We start from the raw sequence: 19,157 nt of genomic DNA, 5'->3' as shown, positions 1-19,157 counted from the left end.
CTGTATGGACTTCAAAAAGGGCTGAGCATAGGTAGGACAGTTCACTTCAATGCTGTTCCAAGCGGGGCAAATGCTCAGTCTTCTATTTTTGGCAGTAATGACGTTCGAGCTGACAAACCAGGAATTCAAAGCATTGTACTCCACAAAGCACGTCGTGCAGTTCGGAAAACAAGGCCAATAAAGCCCCTCGCAATCTCATTCTAGGCTGAGACACTTACGCCTCCAGGGCAATCCCAAAAGCTTCTTTTTTCCCTTTTTTAAAAAGTCTTCACTTAAACTCTATGCGTTTCAATTTATTTACCCCTCGTCCCACGGGGCCACCTTTGTCTTGCCGGTCTGACAGAGTGGTCCCCGCCGCCTGACGAGCTGGCCATGCCCCGGCTCCTCTGCCGCCACGCACGCCCATTTCCCCGCGGCATCGCTCCCTCCCGCTCGCGCACCCCACGCCGGGGCTGCCCGGGGCCGGAGCCGCTCCCCGTGGCTGCGCCCGCGCCGCCCTGCGGGCCCATCATGGCCGTGCGGCCGCGCTGCCCAACGGCCGGGCGCGCCCCGGGCCCGCTCCCGCGCGGCGGGGCCGTTGTGCGGGCAGGGCGCGCGGGCGGCGCGGCCGTTGTGCGGATGGGAGGGCGGGCGGGCGGACGTGCGGCGCCCGGGGGGAGCCGCGGGCCGCGCCGCCTCCGCGGCGGCGGAGCGGTAGGGAACAGGAGGGAGCGGCGGGGAGGGACGGAAGGAGGGCACGCGGCCGACGGGGCGGGGACTGCCGATCCTGTGCGCTGTTTGTCCCCGCTCCGCCGCGCGAGGAGGAGGGTCCTGTCCGGCCGCCTGCTGCTGCCCCCTCCTCCCTGCGAGGGGACCGGGGCGACCGGGGCGGGGGCGGGGGAGGTGATGAGCTTGGGCCGGGGGCTGCGGCGGCGGCTCGGCTGCTGCTGCCGCGGCGGGAGGCGACGGCGGGCCGTTGGAGGGTCTGTCCGGCCGGCCCGGGGCCAGGGGGATGCAGCGCAGGACGTGTCTGGGTCTGGGTGTAGCTGATCGGAGAAGAGAGGCAGACGCCGCCCGGAGAGGCCGAGGAGCAGCGGAGGAGAGCCACCCTGACATGCCTTTTCCTCTCCCTCCTCTCCAGCGGCCATGTTAACCAGAAAACCCTCGGCTAGCGCCGCCGCTGGTGCTGCCTATCCAGCCGGTAAGGAGAGCGAGCGAGAGCCGCCGCGACCGCCACCGCTGGGCCGGGCTGCGGAGGCCCGGCGGAGGGGGACGGGGGCGGGGGGGCTCGGGGGCCCCGCGGCCGCCGCCGCAGAGGTGCCGTGCGTGTCGAACAATGATCCGCCCTCCCCCCGCGGCAGCCGAGCCCGGGGGGCCGTCGGGGGCTGCGCGCTGGGCTCCGCCGAGCCGCTGTGGTGCGGGTGGCGAGTTCGCCTCGGGGGAGCGGGGCGGGGTGAGCGGGGGCCCGAGAGAAATCACGCAGGGAAACGACCCAAGGAGACCTGGGGATCGCCGCGGGTGCCGGAGCGGCTGCGTTTGACAAGGGGCAGCGGTGCTCGCCGCCGCTTCCCGCGGCAGACTTGTGAACTCCTGGCGGGTCCCCGGCGGCGCCGGGATTTCTTCGGGCCAGACGGCTTGGGGGGAGGCGGGAGGCGCGGGCAGCCGTCCAGCCCCGAGGCGTGCGCGGGGCAGAGCCGGCTCGTTCTCCCGGTTAGGCGCCTGCCGGTGGCGGGTTAATCTCAGATGAAGGGCTTAGCCGGGCGAGCACGGCCCGCCCGCGCTATTAGCCGGATCGGTGCGTGTGTGCGCCGCGGCGGTGATTAGCTTTTAATGGCTTCTGCCTCAAGCAAGTCGGGCGGCGGTGCCGGCCGAGCGCTGGGGCCGCCGCCCCGACGGGCTCGCTGCCCGAGGGGCCGCAGCTCACCCCTCTGCTCTCCGCAGGCAGGGCAGGGGACAGCGGCCGCCCGCTGCCGTCTTCCCCGGGCACCGGAGCCGGGGTCTCCCGGGCAGGAGCTGGGACCGGCCCGCCATCGCCCCTCGCATTGCCGCCGCTCAGGGCCAGCAACGCTTCCCACACGGTGAGCCCGGGCAGGGGAGGGTGCGGACGGGGAGCGGGGAAGGGGCGTCTGGCTCGCCAGGTGCGCCCAGCGGCGGTACCGAGCGCGCATGGGCCCCCCGGGGCGCAGCGTGGTGCTGGAGCAACGTGCGGTGGATTTCTGCAGGCTCCGATGAAATGTGCATGCTTGTTGTTAGGCTGGGACCCTGTAACTGCACACATTGCTTTCTCCTTCCCCAGCTCCCTCCCCTCCTCCCCTTCAGGCTGGTTTTGTGTCTCATTTTCAGAGACAAATTCGATCTTTCACACTCGCATAGAGGAGATGTTCTGGTGAATACGTATTTTGAGATGAGGTTAGCCCCTGTGATTAAAATGTCGTATGAACTGTGGTGAAAAATGAAGGCTCCTCTCCCCTTCAGATGTCTGATCAGCTCAGGCCGATCGCAGTCTTCCCTAGAGATAGCTATCGCTGTGCTCAGGGACAGTGATTGGATGAATCTGCCTTTATTGCTGCAGTAGTTTACCTATAAAGAAATAACCGCTGATGGCACAAAAAGGGTGCTGTATTCCGGTTCTGTAATATCTCACGTTATCTCCCACTCCTAGTTAATCTACTAGGAATGAAACTTCCCAAGTATGCCACTATATATGGGTAAGAGGAGGTATCTCTGTCCTGAAGGCATGACAGAGTAGAGAGAGGGGTCTATATACTGTCGTGTTAACACTAAATATCTGAAATTTTTATTGCATACATTTCCTTTTACATTCTGAAAGATTTCATACTGACCCTGAAAGGCATTGATAGCATACTTTTCATAGAATTAATGAGTTCTTCATGGATGCTCACATACTATCCATGTAAACATATGGCAGAGCTTTAAATGGTAATGTGATTATGGGCTAGTGGAAGGTGAAACTGTGCATTTAGATATTAGTGTTTCAGTGACTTTCCAGGAGTAAAACATCTTATTCAAATCCATTTATAGCAAGAATTGTCTTAAGTTAAATAAAAAATCAGTAAATATACATATATATATATATATATATATATATATATAGGGTATTCTCAAAAGGAGTGAGGAGTATTCTGCAAATTCAAGGTGGAGTTGCATGCTTGAGATCAACTCCATTGTATATTTATGTAGCTAGAGTACATGTCTGAATTGTTTGTTAGTATATAAGGCCAATTTTTTTCACATTTGTATACCAGTTAAGCGCTGCTTGATTTTAGAGTTGGGTCAACAGCTTAAGGGTTTGTTTAAATAAAATCATAGAAGAAGGAACATAGTACAAACAGCCTGGGCACCAATCATGCAAGGGCTCACATGTAACAGAGCCCAGACTTAATTTAGGATTTGTGAAACCATGGTGGTCCAGCTATTTTTCTGTGACTACTTACTAATTTTGGAAGTACAGAATTTTGGTATTCTTATACAAAGATTTTGTATATATATATTATATATAGTGTCTGTGTGTGTGTATGTGTATATATATATCTATATGTATGTAAAGATTCAGTCTTTATAAAAGCATTCAAGGGGTGTTCAAGTGTTACATTTCTGTGTTCCAAGTATCTTTACAAGTATGTGATTGTGTATGTGTGCCTGTGTTTATATGTAGCATATATATGTGTACTTATGGAAGCACCCGGGAATGACCAAGCATTGTATGGTGATGGATCATGTCCCTCTAGATTCTGACTGTTTCAAAGTCTGTCTTTCCTTTGTGATAAAGAGCCTACTCTACAGTGGTTTTTTAGCCTCAGGTGCTATTATAGAAATGCCTCATACAGCCTTTGTAGGTGGTTATTTTGTGGTTTGCTAACATGCCTTTTTGTGGTAAGGATCAGATTTGACACCAGAATGCTGGATTTTAACCTGAAAAAAAGGGGGGCGGTATCTGTTCTGTAAACTTAGGCCTACTGACCTCAGCTGACACTGACAGATTGAAACCATTGGTTTTGCGTCCCACCGCTTCCTCCAGTCAGGCCTGTTTAAAATGGGTCTTTTCAGTTTTGTTAAATTATTTTCCTTCTAGTGTCCATTTGCTTATGCTGTTTTCATCTCTGTTGTATCTATGTGGCTTCTGTAATAGCTAAAACCAGAATATTTCTGTTTGTGTTTCAAACTTTCAGAACGTATGGTGTGCTTAAGTGGGTGAACTGCTGGTGTTTGTATATAAGTGTGCATAGTATGTATGTATGCTAATTGTGAGAGAAACTGAGGTAGAAGTTACGTTTTGTTTAGGCTGAAGGGTTTTTCTTTTAATGCAGACGGGGAAGAAGTCAACTGCCTGTCATATTTCTTACTTGTGTGATCCAGCCTCTGCTGAAACTGTGGTCTCCTACTGTCAAGTGAAATTTCATTGTTTGGTAGATTATAAATAGCACGGGTAGAAGGGGAAAAGATGATGTTTTACACGAGCTTCGTAAAATGGGACAGAGGTTTTGGTGGCAGTCTTCGCAAGCACAGCAGCCTTTGTTGCTAAGCAGGCGGGGTTGTGTGTTCTACTAGGGAAAGGTTTTGTTTATTTTTTTTAAGTGTGCCTTCATCCTAGGCTTATTTGTGTATGCTTCCATCCCTGGCTGTCTTCTTTGCCTTGTGGTGGAAAACATGAACCTGTTTCCAACCCCTTGTCCTCTTCATTTTCCTTTCCAAAGTCAGTGCTTTCTCTTTGGAAGCCTTAAGTTCTTGCTGTGATGATTGGAACCTTTTTCCATTCACTCTCTCCTATTTCATTATGGTCTCGTAACATCCAGTTGACATGCTGCAGTAGAGATTATCTTGCTTGCCTGCTGCTCTGCTTGTATAAACCCCAACCTGTCTGTGAGTCCTTCTTCCAGACTCATCTCTGTCTCTGTTCTTTCTTGCTTGGCATGTGTTCCTGCATTCTGCACTGTTTCTGTTTCTCTTGCAGTATACCAGTATTAATGTTTTTATCCTCCTGTCTAGTACTGTAAAACAACCCATTTACAATGCATGATTCAGTGCCCTCCCTCCTTCAAGCCCTTTCTAAGATTTCTGTACAGCAAGCCTATTTTCTTTTGCCACCAGCGTTGAATGTTTACCCATATACTTTTGCATCAGTCATTGTATTAGTCTTGATTTTTTTAATTTAATTTTTTTTTAATTGACTTACATTATAATGGAACAGAGATTTCTGGACTCTGTTAATGCAAAGACCTGGTAGGTCACATGCTGCTAATTTTTGCTATTGTCATCTGCTTTAAAGCAGGTAAAACCAAAGCAAATACGTTCTTATTGTGGTGTTTTCATCTATTAAATTGCCACAGAAATACTGTCACATTTGAGTGGAAATAACTATGCAGTCATGATCTGGATTTTACTACATCTCATTTTCTTTGGATGTTTCTTCCTCTATTTAAAATTTGTATCTGGGGGGAATATGAGGCTATCTTAACTTTCAAGGGCTATGGGGGTCAGCTGTGAAATTTGGGTTCCAGCAGCTGGGATTGTGGTGCTGTAGGAACTGCAGTACTTTTGAGCACATCTGTCATATTTGTATAGTTCACCTAACCCAAGGAGTTCATTTTAGTGTACATTGGCTGTCCTTTTGAGTTTCATCATGTGTAATAAATGCAGGGTGTCCCAGAAGTATTCAAACTCACTGCACCCCTAACAGAATTTAAAAAAATTAAGAATCAGTATCACTCTTGAGGCATAGTTCAGTCTGTGAAAATATTTGCTATATGAAGTTATGTTTAACTTTTCAAAAAATAAGCTTATATGGACCGGATACAACAACAGCAAAAATCTGAGTGGTGTATTCCTTCTGCCACTCTTGTTGAGCCCCAAGCTCAACAAAGGCTTAGTCTTTTTTGGTGTATAAAACCTATACTCATGATAAAACCATTAGAGATAATCCAGTATAATTAGCAAGTATTTTTAGTTCTGAACAGAGGAATGTTTTTTAATTAGTTTATCGAGGAAAAAAAAGGCCTTTTGTACCTTTGCTGAGGCTTTTGTTTCGTAGTCAACAAAATAGGCAGTGAAGCTTGCTGCACCTGATACCATATGCCTCTTGTGTGTTTGACACAGTAGGGCTGAAACTGGCATGCCCAGAAATGCTGTGAAGAAAGGGGTATATAGTGTAACAATTATTCTTTAATTAAGTTACTACTTTAGAACACTGTTTCTCCCTTTGTCCTCATCTGTGCAGAGTAATAGCAGATAATGACATCTTATTCCTGTGCAGTGTTTCAGCAGGCCATCATGATTGCTCTGTTATTAAGATTAATTTTACAAACCTTTTTAGATTTTGATTGACAGCAAAATCTTTTTTCTGTGATTTTGCTCAAAATAAAATTATAAGATATAGCTGAATCATGTGTCTGTCTTGGATAGTTTTATAGGGTGCTAATAATCACAGAAGTGACTGTTCCAAAGATGAAATATGATACAATTACATAACATTTTGATGCATTTGGAGGATGAAGTTGAGAAGAGGTACGTGCTCCTGTGGGGTTCAGTCCTATTAGTCTTGTAAAAGGTCTTGAAGCAGATCAATGCATTGGGTGAGTGTACTGCAGAGGAATTGTAAATGGGTTTGCCACCTTGTTAGCAGGCTGGATTCATTTTTATGCTACTTCCCTGTTGTTACAGGTCTGTTGCCTTAGTAAGTTACTGTTCTACTTCTGTTCTTAAATCCATTTGTGAAGGCAAAAGAAACCCAAATAATACCACCCTCAAATTAAAGTTTTGCTGCTTTTTTATTTATTTATTGATCATCGTTTAGGGTGTAGTTTTGTTTTGCTTGGTATATCTACTTCAAAGATTAGGTGAGTGTTTTTGGCATAGTCATCAACTTCCATAAAATGAACATAACAAAGTAAAAGATCTTAATGGTGATTTTGAAGTTATGAGAAACTACTAAGAAAGAAAAGAAACACTGCATTGTAATATTTGCTGTTATGTAATTGATGGTGTCAGAAGATTCAGGAAGATGGGTTCAAGCTCACCAGTTATTTCAATATATTTTATAGACTTAAAACAGTAGCTTTTTGATTATATGTGCTACCAAAATATGTAAATCTTAGAAGGTGTGGATGGGTTTGAGCACAAACAACGCAATATATAATCAGTAAGCTGTATAAGTGCATGCAGGTGGTCAGTTGTGTAGGTTGTTGGCTCTGGAATTTACGGGTCCATCTGCAGAAGCAAAATGGAAGTGTTGCAAACCTCTCAGGCGTGCGGTTTCGGTTGAAAGGCTGATGGAGCTTTTGCACACTAAGAAGAGTTTGGTACGGGACTAAGAAGGCTGTAGTCTTTTGTAGCTTGCCAAGCCCATTAGTTGTGGTTCAGGAACTTGCAGTGTTGCTGGAGAAGCTTGTGAGCAGTGCAAGCCTGAGCCTGACAGCAATCTCAGACACCCAAGTAGCCAGAAGTAGATAAGCAGAGCAAAGGACTGGTGCAAATCCAGCCCTCATCCAGGTTGGAAATAGATGAGGAAAGTTCATTTTTGATATGTACTTTGTGGTTGTGTTGTGTCTGATAGCTCTAAAACTCTTTTTGTTAGGCTTTTCTGAAAGAAGAGTGAGCTCTCTTCTCCTGTGCAGCTTTTGGAATAGAGCCTGTGATAATGTGGTAATTTTCTACAAAGAAAACCAGTGCTACTGTCTGCATCTGCATTTCCATTCCCAAGCAGCTGACTGAAACTGGCAAAACCAGTTACTTAGGATTTGGGTTGAAGTTGGAATAATGCTAGTGATTTCATTCTGCTGCTTGAAAAACCATGAATCTGCCTGAAAGTGCAGGAAACTACATGGTTTACACTTCAGAATGTGTTCACAAACACACTTTTTAGAAAAAATAACTTTTTTGTCCCTGTTGAGACAGAATAAATATATAGGTTTTTTTCCAAGCCCTGAAGAACTTCTCAGTACATACATTGAAGCAAGCAGTGCTTAGGAAGGGTGGAAAATAGTTAACTGTGAAAACAGGTGACTTGAGGGGAAAAAAATTCAAGATTTGAGCTGTGGTAATGAGTACTTGGGTTAAAAAGTTCTTAAAAATTACTTTTGCAGTGTTATTCTTTCTTCTTCATTGTCTACATTCATATTGCCTACTCCCAGTTTGTCTAGATATGATCTGCTTTTGTTCAATTAGTGTTGGAGAATAAATTTTTGTACCTAGAGTTTCCTAGCTTGAGTCTTTGGAATTGTATGTTTACTCTGCTGCTTTATTATGCCTTTCTTGTGCAGCTCTCCAGTGCTGAACCTATGACACATCTTACTAATTAGATCTGGTTCTTCTGAAATAGGTGATTTAGCAGCTCTTGGAGCAATTTTTTATTTCTCTGCAGTAACTGCTGTTCATATACAGGATCAGGGCAACCTTCAGGAAACTGCTACTGCAGTGTGCCTCAAACTTGACCTGAAGGAATTGCCTGAAGGCAAAAGAGAAGTCCTCTTAATGATTTAATTTCTGGTGCTTTTGAGACGTCAAACTAGGAAGGGAGTTTTTGTTGATTTCCTGTATATCTTCATTGTGCTTAAATGTTACAAACATCTTTGCTCTGAGTTGTGATTGTGTGGTAGTACTTTCTATGAGATTGATCAAATTTGACAGTGTGAGCCTAAATTTCTCTGCAAACAAACATACACAGTCAAACTGCAATGATGAATGAACATCAGTCAAAATGGAATCAGAAGAGCAGTCAACTTGGCAGAAGCAGTCCCTGAGAGCCCTTCTTCTTACATTATATGAGTTTCAGAGCTGCAAATTTCAATATACTGTCCAAAGGTGAAGCTGGTGTCCAGCTGGCAAGTCTTTGGGAACAAGTTAGTGAATTTACAAAAATATGCTTCTGCTGTATCAGACTGATGCCTTAACAGAAGCACAAAGTATGCTCGAGTCTGCCTTGCATGCCTGGGTTTTCTCATTAGGAAGCACTTTGCTGTTGCAGCACAGATTTCATTGCCTCATATCACAGCACACAACTGTCATTTTCTGATTTCATTTCAGCAACCTTAAGTGAACAAGGGATGTGTTATCCTTAGCTGCCTAGAAAAAATACAGTTCAGATGAAAAGTGTTCTCAGCTCTGGCTTGATCATCTGTCTGACAGTATCAGTGAACTTTTCGTTAGTAATTTGACATAAATATTAAGACTGGTGAATCAGCTGGAGAGACAGCAGGGGAATTCTTCCCACATTTGTGTAAGACCAGGCAGAAGACAAACTAATTATCCTCTACTTGAGAGCAAATAAGGAATTTTAAGGACAGCTATTTTAGTGGCAGGTATGCCTGTAAATTTCTTGCTTCTTCTTAAAAATAACAGGTTTGGAGCAATACCTGTTTTCACACTCCAGTACTTTGCTGTTTGTTTGCTTGAAAATGCTGAATGCTGCTGTTAATTCCCATGTACACACTGTCAAGAACAAATCTACTTTCTAAAATCTATTAAAGCTTTTTTTCCATTCCTATAAAATAAAGTTACTGTATGTTCCTCAAGGCAAAGATTTGCTCTCTACTCAAGTCTGCGTAAGGCCCCAAATCTCATTTTGGTTAAAAGTTATCATTAGGCTGGTTTGGGAGAGTGCTAAAGGATATGCTTATTCTTCATTGATTGGAATGTTTTGCTGACTTGTGACTGTCTAAGTTGCATTCTTGAACTTCAGAAATGTGTGGATTCTTTTCCTCTTTGTGCGTGTCGCAACACATTCCTTATTGCTTAAAAATGTATCTGTAACCTTTGATATACAACAAATTTAGGAAGAAGTTAAAATATTGATTTCTGAGAACAGGTGATGAAAGCATAAGCCATTTAAGTTCTTACAGGCATTGTATGTTATCTTCAGCATCTGTAAAACTGTTACTATTATGAAGTCAAGCATGCATCTTGATGTTACCGGTCTGCTGCATTGAAGATTGCTTGGAAATATTGTTAGCTTCTCATGGTGGCACGCTTGTGATTGCCTTGTTGCAGACATTTTGGAGAGACATGAAAATAGCATTTGAGAAACAAGAATCAGGAAATTTAATAGCATCCAGCAGTATCACAGTATACATGCTGTATTTTTTAGATTCTCTGTAAACAATTGACATCTAAGAAGACACTTCACGTTGAGGTGATTTAGGCAGAATGTAGGGTTGCAGAGTGAATGTTGAAGCATGGAGTTCATGTCTTTCTTGTTAACTGGGTATGTATTTATTTTCAATTTTAGGTTGGAGGCAGTAAGCACACAATGAATGAGCACCTACATGTTGGTAGCCATGGACAAATCCAGGTTCAGCAGCTCTTTGAAGATAATAGTAACAAGAGAACGGTTCTAACAACGCAGCCAAATGGACTTACAACGCTAGGCAAATCTGGATTGCCAGTGGTTCAGGACAGACAGACAGAGAGTGCCCACAGGCGACAAGGGAGCTCCAGCTCTTTAAAATCTACAGATGGAACTGGGAAGGTGAAAACCTCTGTTATCACACCAGAGCAAGCAATGAAGCAATACATGCAAAAATTAACAGCTTTTGAGCATCATGAGATTTTTAGCTACCCTGAAATATACTTCTTGGGTCCAAATGCAAAGAAGCGGCAAGGTGTTGTTGGTGGTTCAAACAACTGTGGGTATGATGATGAGCAAGGGTCTTACATTCAAGTACCCCATGATCATATTGCATACAGGTATGAAGTCCTGAAAGTTATAGGGAAAGGAAGCTTTGGGCAGGTGGTGAAGGCCTACGATCACAAGATGCATCAGCACGTGGCACTAAAAATGGTAAGAAATGAAAAACGTTTCCACCGCCAAGCTGCGGAAGAAATTAAGATCCTGGAACACCTTCGGAAGCAAGATAAGGATAACAACATGAATGTTATTCACATGTTGGAAAACTTCACATTCCGCAGCCATATCTGCATGACATTTGAGTTGCTGAGCATGAACCTGTATGAATTAATAAAGAAAAACAAGTTTCAGGGCTTTAGCCTGCCTTTGGTTCGGAAGTTTGCCCACTCAATTTTACAGTGCTTGGATGCTTTGCACAAAAACAGAATCATTCACTGTGACCTTAAACCTGAGAACATTCTGTTGAAACAACAGGGTAGAAGTGGTATTAAAGTGATTGATTTTGGCTCAAGCTGTTACGAGCATCAGCGTGTCTACACTTACATTCAGTCACGGTTTTATCGTGCACCCGAAGTCATCCTTGGTGCTCGTTATGGGATGCCCATAGATATGTGGAGCTTGGGCTGTATCCTAGCAGAGCTTCTGACCGGTTATCCGCTTTTACCTGGAGAAGATGAAGGAGATCAGCTGGCTTGTATGATTGAACTATTGGGCATGCCTGCTCCAAAACTCTTAGAGTCATCCAAGCGAGCGAAAAACTTTGTGAGCTCTAAGGGTTATCCCCGCTATTGCAGCATCACAACCTTATCTGATGGCTCTGTAGTACTTAATGGTGGACGCTCTCGGAGGGGAAAACTGCGTGGCCCACCAGAGAGCAGAGAGTGGGGTAATGCATTAAAGGGGTGTGATGATCCCCTCTTCCTTGACTTCTTAAAGCAGTGTTTAGAATGGGATCCTGCTGCCCGTTTGACACCCACCCAGGCTTTGCGGCATCCCTGGTTAAGGAGACGGTTGCCAAAACCTCCAACTGGGGAAAAGGCCTCAGCAAAGAGAATTTCAGAGAGTACTGGTGCTATAACTTCAATTTCCAAGTTACCTCCGACTTCAAGCTCAGCTTCAAAACTGAGGACTAATTTGGCACAGATGACAGATGCCAATGGGAATATTCAGCAAAGAACAGTGTTGCCAAAACTCGTTAGCTGAGTTTGAAAAACCCAATGCTGTTAATATGAGAGATACAATGTGGCTGAGCCTTATTTGTATGAAAAATTAGCTCAGTTATGCATTTTTATTTGCTCAATAAATCTATTCATTTGTATCTTTCAGCACTCATTTTAAATGTAATTTTAAATGTTAATTTTGTTTTTATAAAAATACGGGGACAATGCTTTAAGTTTTTATACTTATTTTTTAAAATGTTTGTCTTTTACAGTACAATTAGCCTTACTGTAACTAGTGTGACACAGTAATAAACATCAGTGGCAGGCCACTGGTTACAACATGACTGTCATGCATTGCAGCGTGGTATCAAAGGTATTAACCTTTCTCTTCCATGGTTCATATTAGTTTTAACCTGGGGTAAATTTGAAAGACTACCTTTTGCATTTTATGGGTTTGGTCTGGATTCTGTGCACACTCACATCTATGACTGACTGGACTCCAGGGAGAATACTCAAAGAATACAGTTAAGCACTTGTAAACTTGTAGTTTAAAGTGGAGCCATAGCATGTTCTATTGTCATTTTTTATGTGGTAGCCCAGAGAAAGTCATGGTATCATTAGGAATACTGTCACTTCCTATGGAATACTTTCTCAATTTAAAAGTTACGGGCTTTGGTTAAAATGATCATTTAAACATAATGCAAAAAATAACACCGGGGCTAAAATGACTTACTTTGCATGCCACGTGGTAGAGTGAGAGGAACGGGTGGTCTTGGAAAGCATGAAAATGGCAATATGTCTGTTTCTCTGAATTTGAAAGTGGCTGATTAGTTGGTAAAGCAAAATTGTTCTGAATTTCATTTCAGGTTTGTAACGTTGAGCATTCACACAATGCATTCTCCTTTTTTCTTTTTTGTTTTTTTTCCCCCATCTCTTCTCTTCTGTTTTTTCTAATGTGCAGCTTGATCTCCCAAAATCACATAGGCAGAAGTGCTCATTCTGTCAGTTTTATACTGTAACTTCCAGACTGTTAAACTACATGGATTTCAAGGTTGCTTTTATTTCCTCTGACAATGTTTGAGTGACTGTGACTTCTGTGGTACATTTACACTTCAGATCAAATCTGCATGTAGGGGCAAACACGATGTTACTACATTGCTTCCTGTCGAGGAGTACTTCACCTTAGACAGCTTAACTGTAGAAGGAAAGATCCTCAGTGGAAAGGTTTTCATTTGGAAGACACCATCCTAGATATTTTCTAATAAGGGAAAATTAGCAAAGGAAAGCTAAGCACTTGGGATTTGATTTAATCTTTGGCATTTGTTGATGAAAATGGACTTTGAAAGAACAGTTAGAGATACGTGTAGATTTGTTCACATGTGTGTGTGCTAATGCTTGGTTTTTCTTTTTTACTTTTAACTGCATTCATGCAAGAAAGACGGTCTACTAAAGAATAGTATCTAGACCTACAAGAGGTATTCACATGTTGTAGCATGTTTTCAACAGGAACAGTTTAAATCTGAGATCAGTATTTTGATGCATACAATGGCTGTGGTCTACATTGGATGTATAAAACATACGAAAAGGGAATTTTAAACTAAGTAGAAAAATCCTTAAGCGTTTATGGATGTTCGAATAAGACATACTAGAATGGATTGCATTAAACCTCAGTAACTTTACTTACAAACAACATTTATATGCACAGATTTTACTGAGTTACTTGTACAAATTATGAAAATTACTTAAAGCATGGTCCCCTGAGAGGCCAAGAAAGTTTCCGGTTAAGTTCTCCTTCATATTGGTTAATTTACCACTTACAGCTTAATTTTTCTTTGTTGGTTTGTTTTATTTTTTAATTTAATGTAAGACTGGGGGAGGGATATAAAGAAAAAGATGACAGAATTCTCAGGAAACATATCGCTGAACTTCTTGCCAAAAAGTCAACACCTAAAGAAGCTCCAAAATAATTTCTGAGTAGAGGATGTTATTTGTTGATTGATAAATGTAAAAATTAGACTGTCAATCAACCATTTTTCTTTCTTTTTAAAATAAAAAGATAATTTCTTGCCTCTAGTCAAATTAAATTATTTCGTGTTAACTGTTCACAACTTTATACCATATATATAAGTGCAATATGTAAACATGTGTGAAATCATGTTAAAAATGAAATATAATACTTCTAAGAAAAGTGGGGTTTAGAATATTAATATCCAGTAAATTATGTTCAGTAAATTCTACGTCTGGAAAAGAGATATATTAATTTTAATGTAGAATTAACTAACTCTCATGACTTTGGGAATACAATTCTATGTATTTTTCTACAGTAACAGGGAATCTTTACTTCCTCCACCACCTGCTTGGCTTTACCACTCCTTTCTACCTTAACTCTTCCGGCAAAAGTTGGGAAATAGGGATGCTGATGTTAAGGGTGAAAGAAGAATCATCTCCCATGATATTTTTTAAAGCAGACATTGATACATGTTCCTGCCTTTTGTGGCAACTTAAAGGTGAAAACATTTGTGATGTTCATGGGTCATTAATGGGCTACAACCACTAATTTTTTTTTTCATGTAACCAGTTCTTAATGCCAATAATGCATTTATGATCCACCTTCTTCATAAATGCTACCGGAAACTTAAAGGCCAAACTATAGTGTGAAGAGCTATTTTTTTAACCCAGATACAGTGGAACTTCCTCTATACTAAAGGAGCAGCTACTTCAAGGTTTTTAAGTGATGTAGCTGCATTTTATTGTAGCTTATTTATACCTGTAAAAAAAGGGGGGGAGGGGGGAAGGATGTTGCCTCTTGCTTTGATGTGATTTTATTCTAAGGGCTCTGATAATTAGGCTGATAGAAGTTGGCTTGGAAACAGTGCTTAGTCTCACATGTTACCATTGTCTGGGGACGTCTGAGCTATTTTCAGATTTAGTAACAGCGCAGTGTTGTCTTTGGTTGCAGTCTCACTTGGCTCAGTTTCTTGCACCACTGGTGTGTTCATTACCACTTAAATGTTGGAACAAGAGAGTGATGCAAGATGTGTAGATTAAGGATAGAGGATGGATTGTGCCCTTGGTGTTAACAATGTGCCTTTTGTTATAAATGCATCTTGGCCTCTTTAACCCTTGGAATACTGCTTAGTAGGGATGAAATCTATTTTTAAGTGCTATACCTGTCTTAAAACATCCTGTAGATGATCGAGGCCTTAATAGAAACAATAAGGCAATCACACTGCTAGGGTGGAGAGGACACTCTGTTCTTGTAGTACCGTCTCATTAAGGGGTTAAAGATGGCCCTTCGTCATTGGTTGTACTTTAACATCAAATTGATTTTTTTAAAATAATTTTTTGTTATAGTGACACTAGACAGAAATCAACTGTATTTGTAAAAATTTACCTCAAACTCTTTAGTTTTATAGTGTGATTTAATCCCAGGGCATTTGGTATGTACCAAAGTGCATTCCTTTTATATGTGCCTGGCTCTTATAAAAGTGACCAGGGATTTTTACAATTTGGGTGCAAGGCACTTAAGCCACTTTTAACTTGGTGGGTGGTTTGGAGTTACAAATGACTTCATGGGAATGTTGAAAACACTTAAAAGACATAAGTAGCATCGGGCAATATTAAAATCTTTAAGCAAGGGTGTGCATTATTTAATGCTCTCCGTTTGTTAATTTTTTTTCCATCAGTAATATTTGTGATAATGCAGAAAGAACTCTTTTTACAGTCTGCAAAGATTAGAATATTGCCCAGTGTAATACTATGGTAGCATTTGAATAAAATAACATTTGTGAATTATTGTTTCTAGGGGCTTGTACATCTCTGCTACAAATTGTAATTATTCAGTTCAACTGCTACAATTGCGTCTAAGCAGTAGCTTGGGTTTTTATTGGGCAATGACTTAGACACGTGACTGTAATATGCTGCAACTGTGTGTACTGAAAACATGTGAAAAATGATTGAATGTGGACTGTGTATATATTTATGTATAATTTTCTGTGAGATGCTGCTGTTGCCACTTAACATTAAAGATGTTGTAGTGGGTTTTAATCCTAGTGGCCAGTTTTATGATACTGTATGTATTGTACAGCTGATGACAGGAGTTAAGACTGTTCTAGTGAATATTTGTTACATTTTATTGTTGTGGCCAGAGATCATTTCAGAATAAAATTTTATGTCCTACTTTGATTCTGTCCACTGTACTTTGGGGTTTTTTGTAGTCCGCTGTACTTTGGGGGTTTTTGTAGTAAAGAAAGCCCTTGGAATGCTGACATTTCTTAAATGTGGAAAGGCCTTCTCCTAGCCTGCTCAGTCAGTGGCAGCAGTGCCTTTGTCCCCGAGCTTTCTTGCTGGTATCTGTATATAGCAATCAACCATTGCTGGAGGCTGACTCTTCTACTGCTTTATGTGTCTTGACAGCCTTGAATATTGCCCAGAGGCTGCTTTTGCCCTGTGGTTTCTAAAGTTCTTCTTAGGACTTAGAAAGTAATATGTTTTGTATTTTTATTTGCCCCCTACAGAGAAAAGATCTTTGGCAGGAATTTTGTGGATGTGGCTGTTCTAACTGTTTTTGACAGATTTTTTAAAATAACAGTAGGTCTGATTTTATAAGAAATACTTGATTGAGACTGCTACAGTGTGTATTCTTTTTCTTAAATTTGCTTTTAAAAGACCCAGATTTCTGCACTAATGTTTGTGTCAGACTGAATTTTCAGAGCTTGTCAGACTCTGTGAAGTCCCAGGATAATGAGAACATACTAAACAGGCTAGACTGAGCTAAGTTCTGTTCATGAATACATCCAGAGGAATTTCACCCTTTAGTGCAGAGCTGCCTCGTAGGTGATTGGTGACATTCTCTACTTGGTGATGTCCATGTGCACCTGCACCCAGAGCAGTTTCTCTGAAAAGCTTTCTGGTTTGGGTGAGCCCAGGCTGAAATCAAGGGATTTTAATTGGACTTTTTTATTGTTTCCTATTCAGCATAGTTGGGAGATTTTAGAGCACAAACCCCATCAATATTAAGTATAGATAGATACAGTTTACAGCCCCAAAGAACAGTGAGCCAAAAATTACATATTTGTGGCCTATTTGTTTGTGATTGTGTTCTGAGGACAAAGGCCTTTTTTTTGTTTTAGTTACTTAAACTATTTTATTGAAAGAAGTTTAACTAACTCACTCCAGCTCTCTAATCCTCTTGCCAACTTTTGCACTATTTTCTCACCTTTGTTTTCTCATTTGAAGAAGGGTCAGAGCCTTCTCACTTCATTTCAGTTGTCTGGAAGTTGGCTTTTGGCCTGTGCTATTCTCTGAGACTCCCAGGAGCTGGTGGAGAATTTGTGTTGCCTTCTGTGAGCACTTCCTTCCTAGTCTTTAAGAGCTCAGATCCCTCCCTAAAATGCAACCCTTGGAAGCCCACCCTGAATGACAGTCTGTAGTTGCTGTTATCTCCACAATGCTTCCTTTTGTGAAAAATCTGTCTACCTTCGGATATCAGCTGTGCATCTCCTGTTTTTACAGAAAGCTCAGTAAAGAATGCAAGAAGTGTAATGATCATCAGGTACTGTCTTGTTCACTTACAGATGCTGTTGCTTCTCTTCAAAATACCATCTTGTCCCAGTTTTTAAAGATCTGCTTATTGAAGGATCCAGCAGGAATTTTACTCTTGCTCAAGACTTAAGAAAAGAAAAAGGTACTATGGAATGTGTCTGTATAGGGCTGCCCTGTGGTCAGGAGTTGGTATGGAGAGGGAAAAAAGGCACTACTGGTAAGACAATAGGGCGAGACCTATTTGTAAGGGTAAGCATGATCCTTCTGGGGTTCCATGGAGATTTAAGAATTTCAGCAGTATCAGGTTGAGAATGGGGAAATCTTAAATATTTCTCAGTGTCTTAAACAATTGATAGACTATTAATTCAGTGGAAAAACATTATTTTGAAAGTGTGTCATTTAAACTATGCTAATAATGAAAGGATAGCATTAAAGAATATTTTCTGTAGCTAGAACTTTATATAAACATACATTTCTTTTTGAAATGTGATTTATAGTGCTGTTATGCTGCCAGCATAATCTTATGTTTTATATTTTATTCCTGAGAGGAAGAAGATTCCTTGTCTTTTTCTTGAGTGCATGGTACTAGACATCTCAGCCATCAGATATGCTTTATCAGAGTGAAAGAGGCATTGGTAGAACTGATTTCTGTGCCTTTGCAAAAATCTTCTGCCACTCCTGGAACTGGGGTTTCTCTGCGTCATTTTCCCTCTTTGGTTTTGTCTGCTGTTTGCTTGCTTGTTCATTTGTTTGTTTTTAAGAAGTGCTTTCCAGCCTCTGGCTGTGGTGAGTCTCAGATCTCTGCCAACTATCAAACACATTGGGACAGGGAATAACTGCAAAAACAATGGTTCTTTAGCTTTTTCCCAACAATAAACAGAAAGTCTAGCTCAGTACCAAACTCCTAAGACAGGGAAAGCACGTTCACCTCCAGCTGCTGGATCCACACCAGCTGTTAATCTTGTTGTTTAATTTCTGTGTGAAGTTTGGTGGAAATGCCAGGTGCTGCAGAATGAAGTGGCTGTGTCCATCACTTTGAGGGGGGGAAATGAGACTACAGTGGAAGGTCATGGCATCTTTTTTGAGAATATCAGGGATAGAGATGGAGCTAGGGAAGGTTTTGTTGAGAAATTCTTGGACTGGAAACTGCATAACCCTGTGGGAAGTGGCAATACAGTGTTCCTGCTAACAGTGGGAACTGTTTCCTCAGTTTCACAGACTTTTCTTTACTGTGGTTTGGTTATCTGCAAGCTGCATATAGCTATGCATACCTTAGGTACCTAAAGATATTGTCTGGAGCAGTTGTGAACAGTGAAATATTATTTTATCACTAACATGGGCACTGGGAAATCCAAAGGTTCTCATTCAGAGATGAGACCATCTGACCCGACATTGCAGCACCCAAAATCCATTTAAGACTAAATGCAAAATCCATTTGTCTCAATGCAAAGCATTGCTGTGAACTGTTAAACCGTGATTGAACAGAGGATGGGAGAGAAATGTCCATGAAGCAGAAAACCAAGTAACAATTGTTTTATAAAGACTTTTGAGCAGGCTTCAAGTATGATACTGATTAATTTAAGACTACCTCTTTAACTTAATAACAGTGGTCTGAATAAAGACATAATAATAATAGTAATAATATTTTTATTTCAGCTTCAATACGGCAGTAAAAATTCCACATTTAATTATTTTTCCCCTAACTGTGGGTTCTTGCAGACACTACAAATATGCTTTCCTCAAACCATCTAGGTATAGACATCTACTCTAATATCAGCTCCTGATGGATAAGCAGGACCCAAAATTAAGGAATGTGTGTGTGTATACAAAGTAGA

At 42.0% G+C, this 19,157-nt stretch overlaps 1 protein-coding gene across 1 annotated transcript; it reads left to right on the top strand.

The window, feature by feature from the left end:
- Window positions 1-921: 921 nt before the first annotated feature.
- On the top strand, window positions 922-15,963 carry DYRK2 (dual specificity tyrosine phosphorylation regulated kinase 2). The gene is made up of 3 exons (XM_066550227.1): window positions 922-1,180; window positions 1,921-2,057; window positions 10,220-15,963. Exons 1-3 carry the CDS (start codon window positions 1,126-1,128, stop codon window positions 11,819-11,821), a joined length of 1,794 nt encoding a protein of 597 aa, XP_066406324.1. The 5' UTR covers window positions 922-1,125; the 3' UTR covers window positions 11,822-15,963.
- Window positions 15,964-19,157: the final 3,194 nt, after the last annotated feature.

The sequence above is a fragment of the Molothrus aeneus genome, chromosome 5 (assembly GCF_037042795.1).
Source record: "Molothrus aeneus isolate 106 chromosome 5, BPBGC_Maene_1.0, whole genome shotgun sequence".
Taxonomy (NCBI): Eukaryota; Metazoa; Chordata; class Aves; order Passeriformes; family Icteridae; genus Molothrus; species Molothrus aeneus.
The sequence above is the reverse complement of the archived record's forward strand: the minus strand, read 5'-3'. Positions and strand labels throughout refer to the sequence as shown.

Bases quoted from the DNA above. Each gene is read 5' to 3' on its own strand.
- DYRK2 (XM_066550227.1), top strand. From the start codon at position 1,126: ATGTTAACCAGAAAACCCTCGGCTAGCGCCGCCGCTGGTGCTGCCTAT. The intron at 1,181-1,920 runs GTAAGGAGAGCG...TGCTCTCCGCAG, and splicing joins TGGTGCTGCCTATCCAGCCG to GCAGGGCAGGGGACAGCGGC. The intron at 2,058-10,219 runs GTGAGCCCGGGC...TTTCAATTTTAG, and splicing joins CCAGCAACGCTTCCCACACG to GTTGGAGGCAGTAAGCACAC.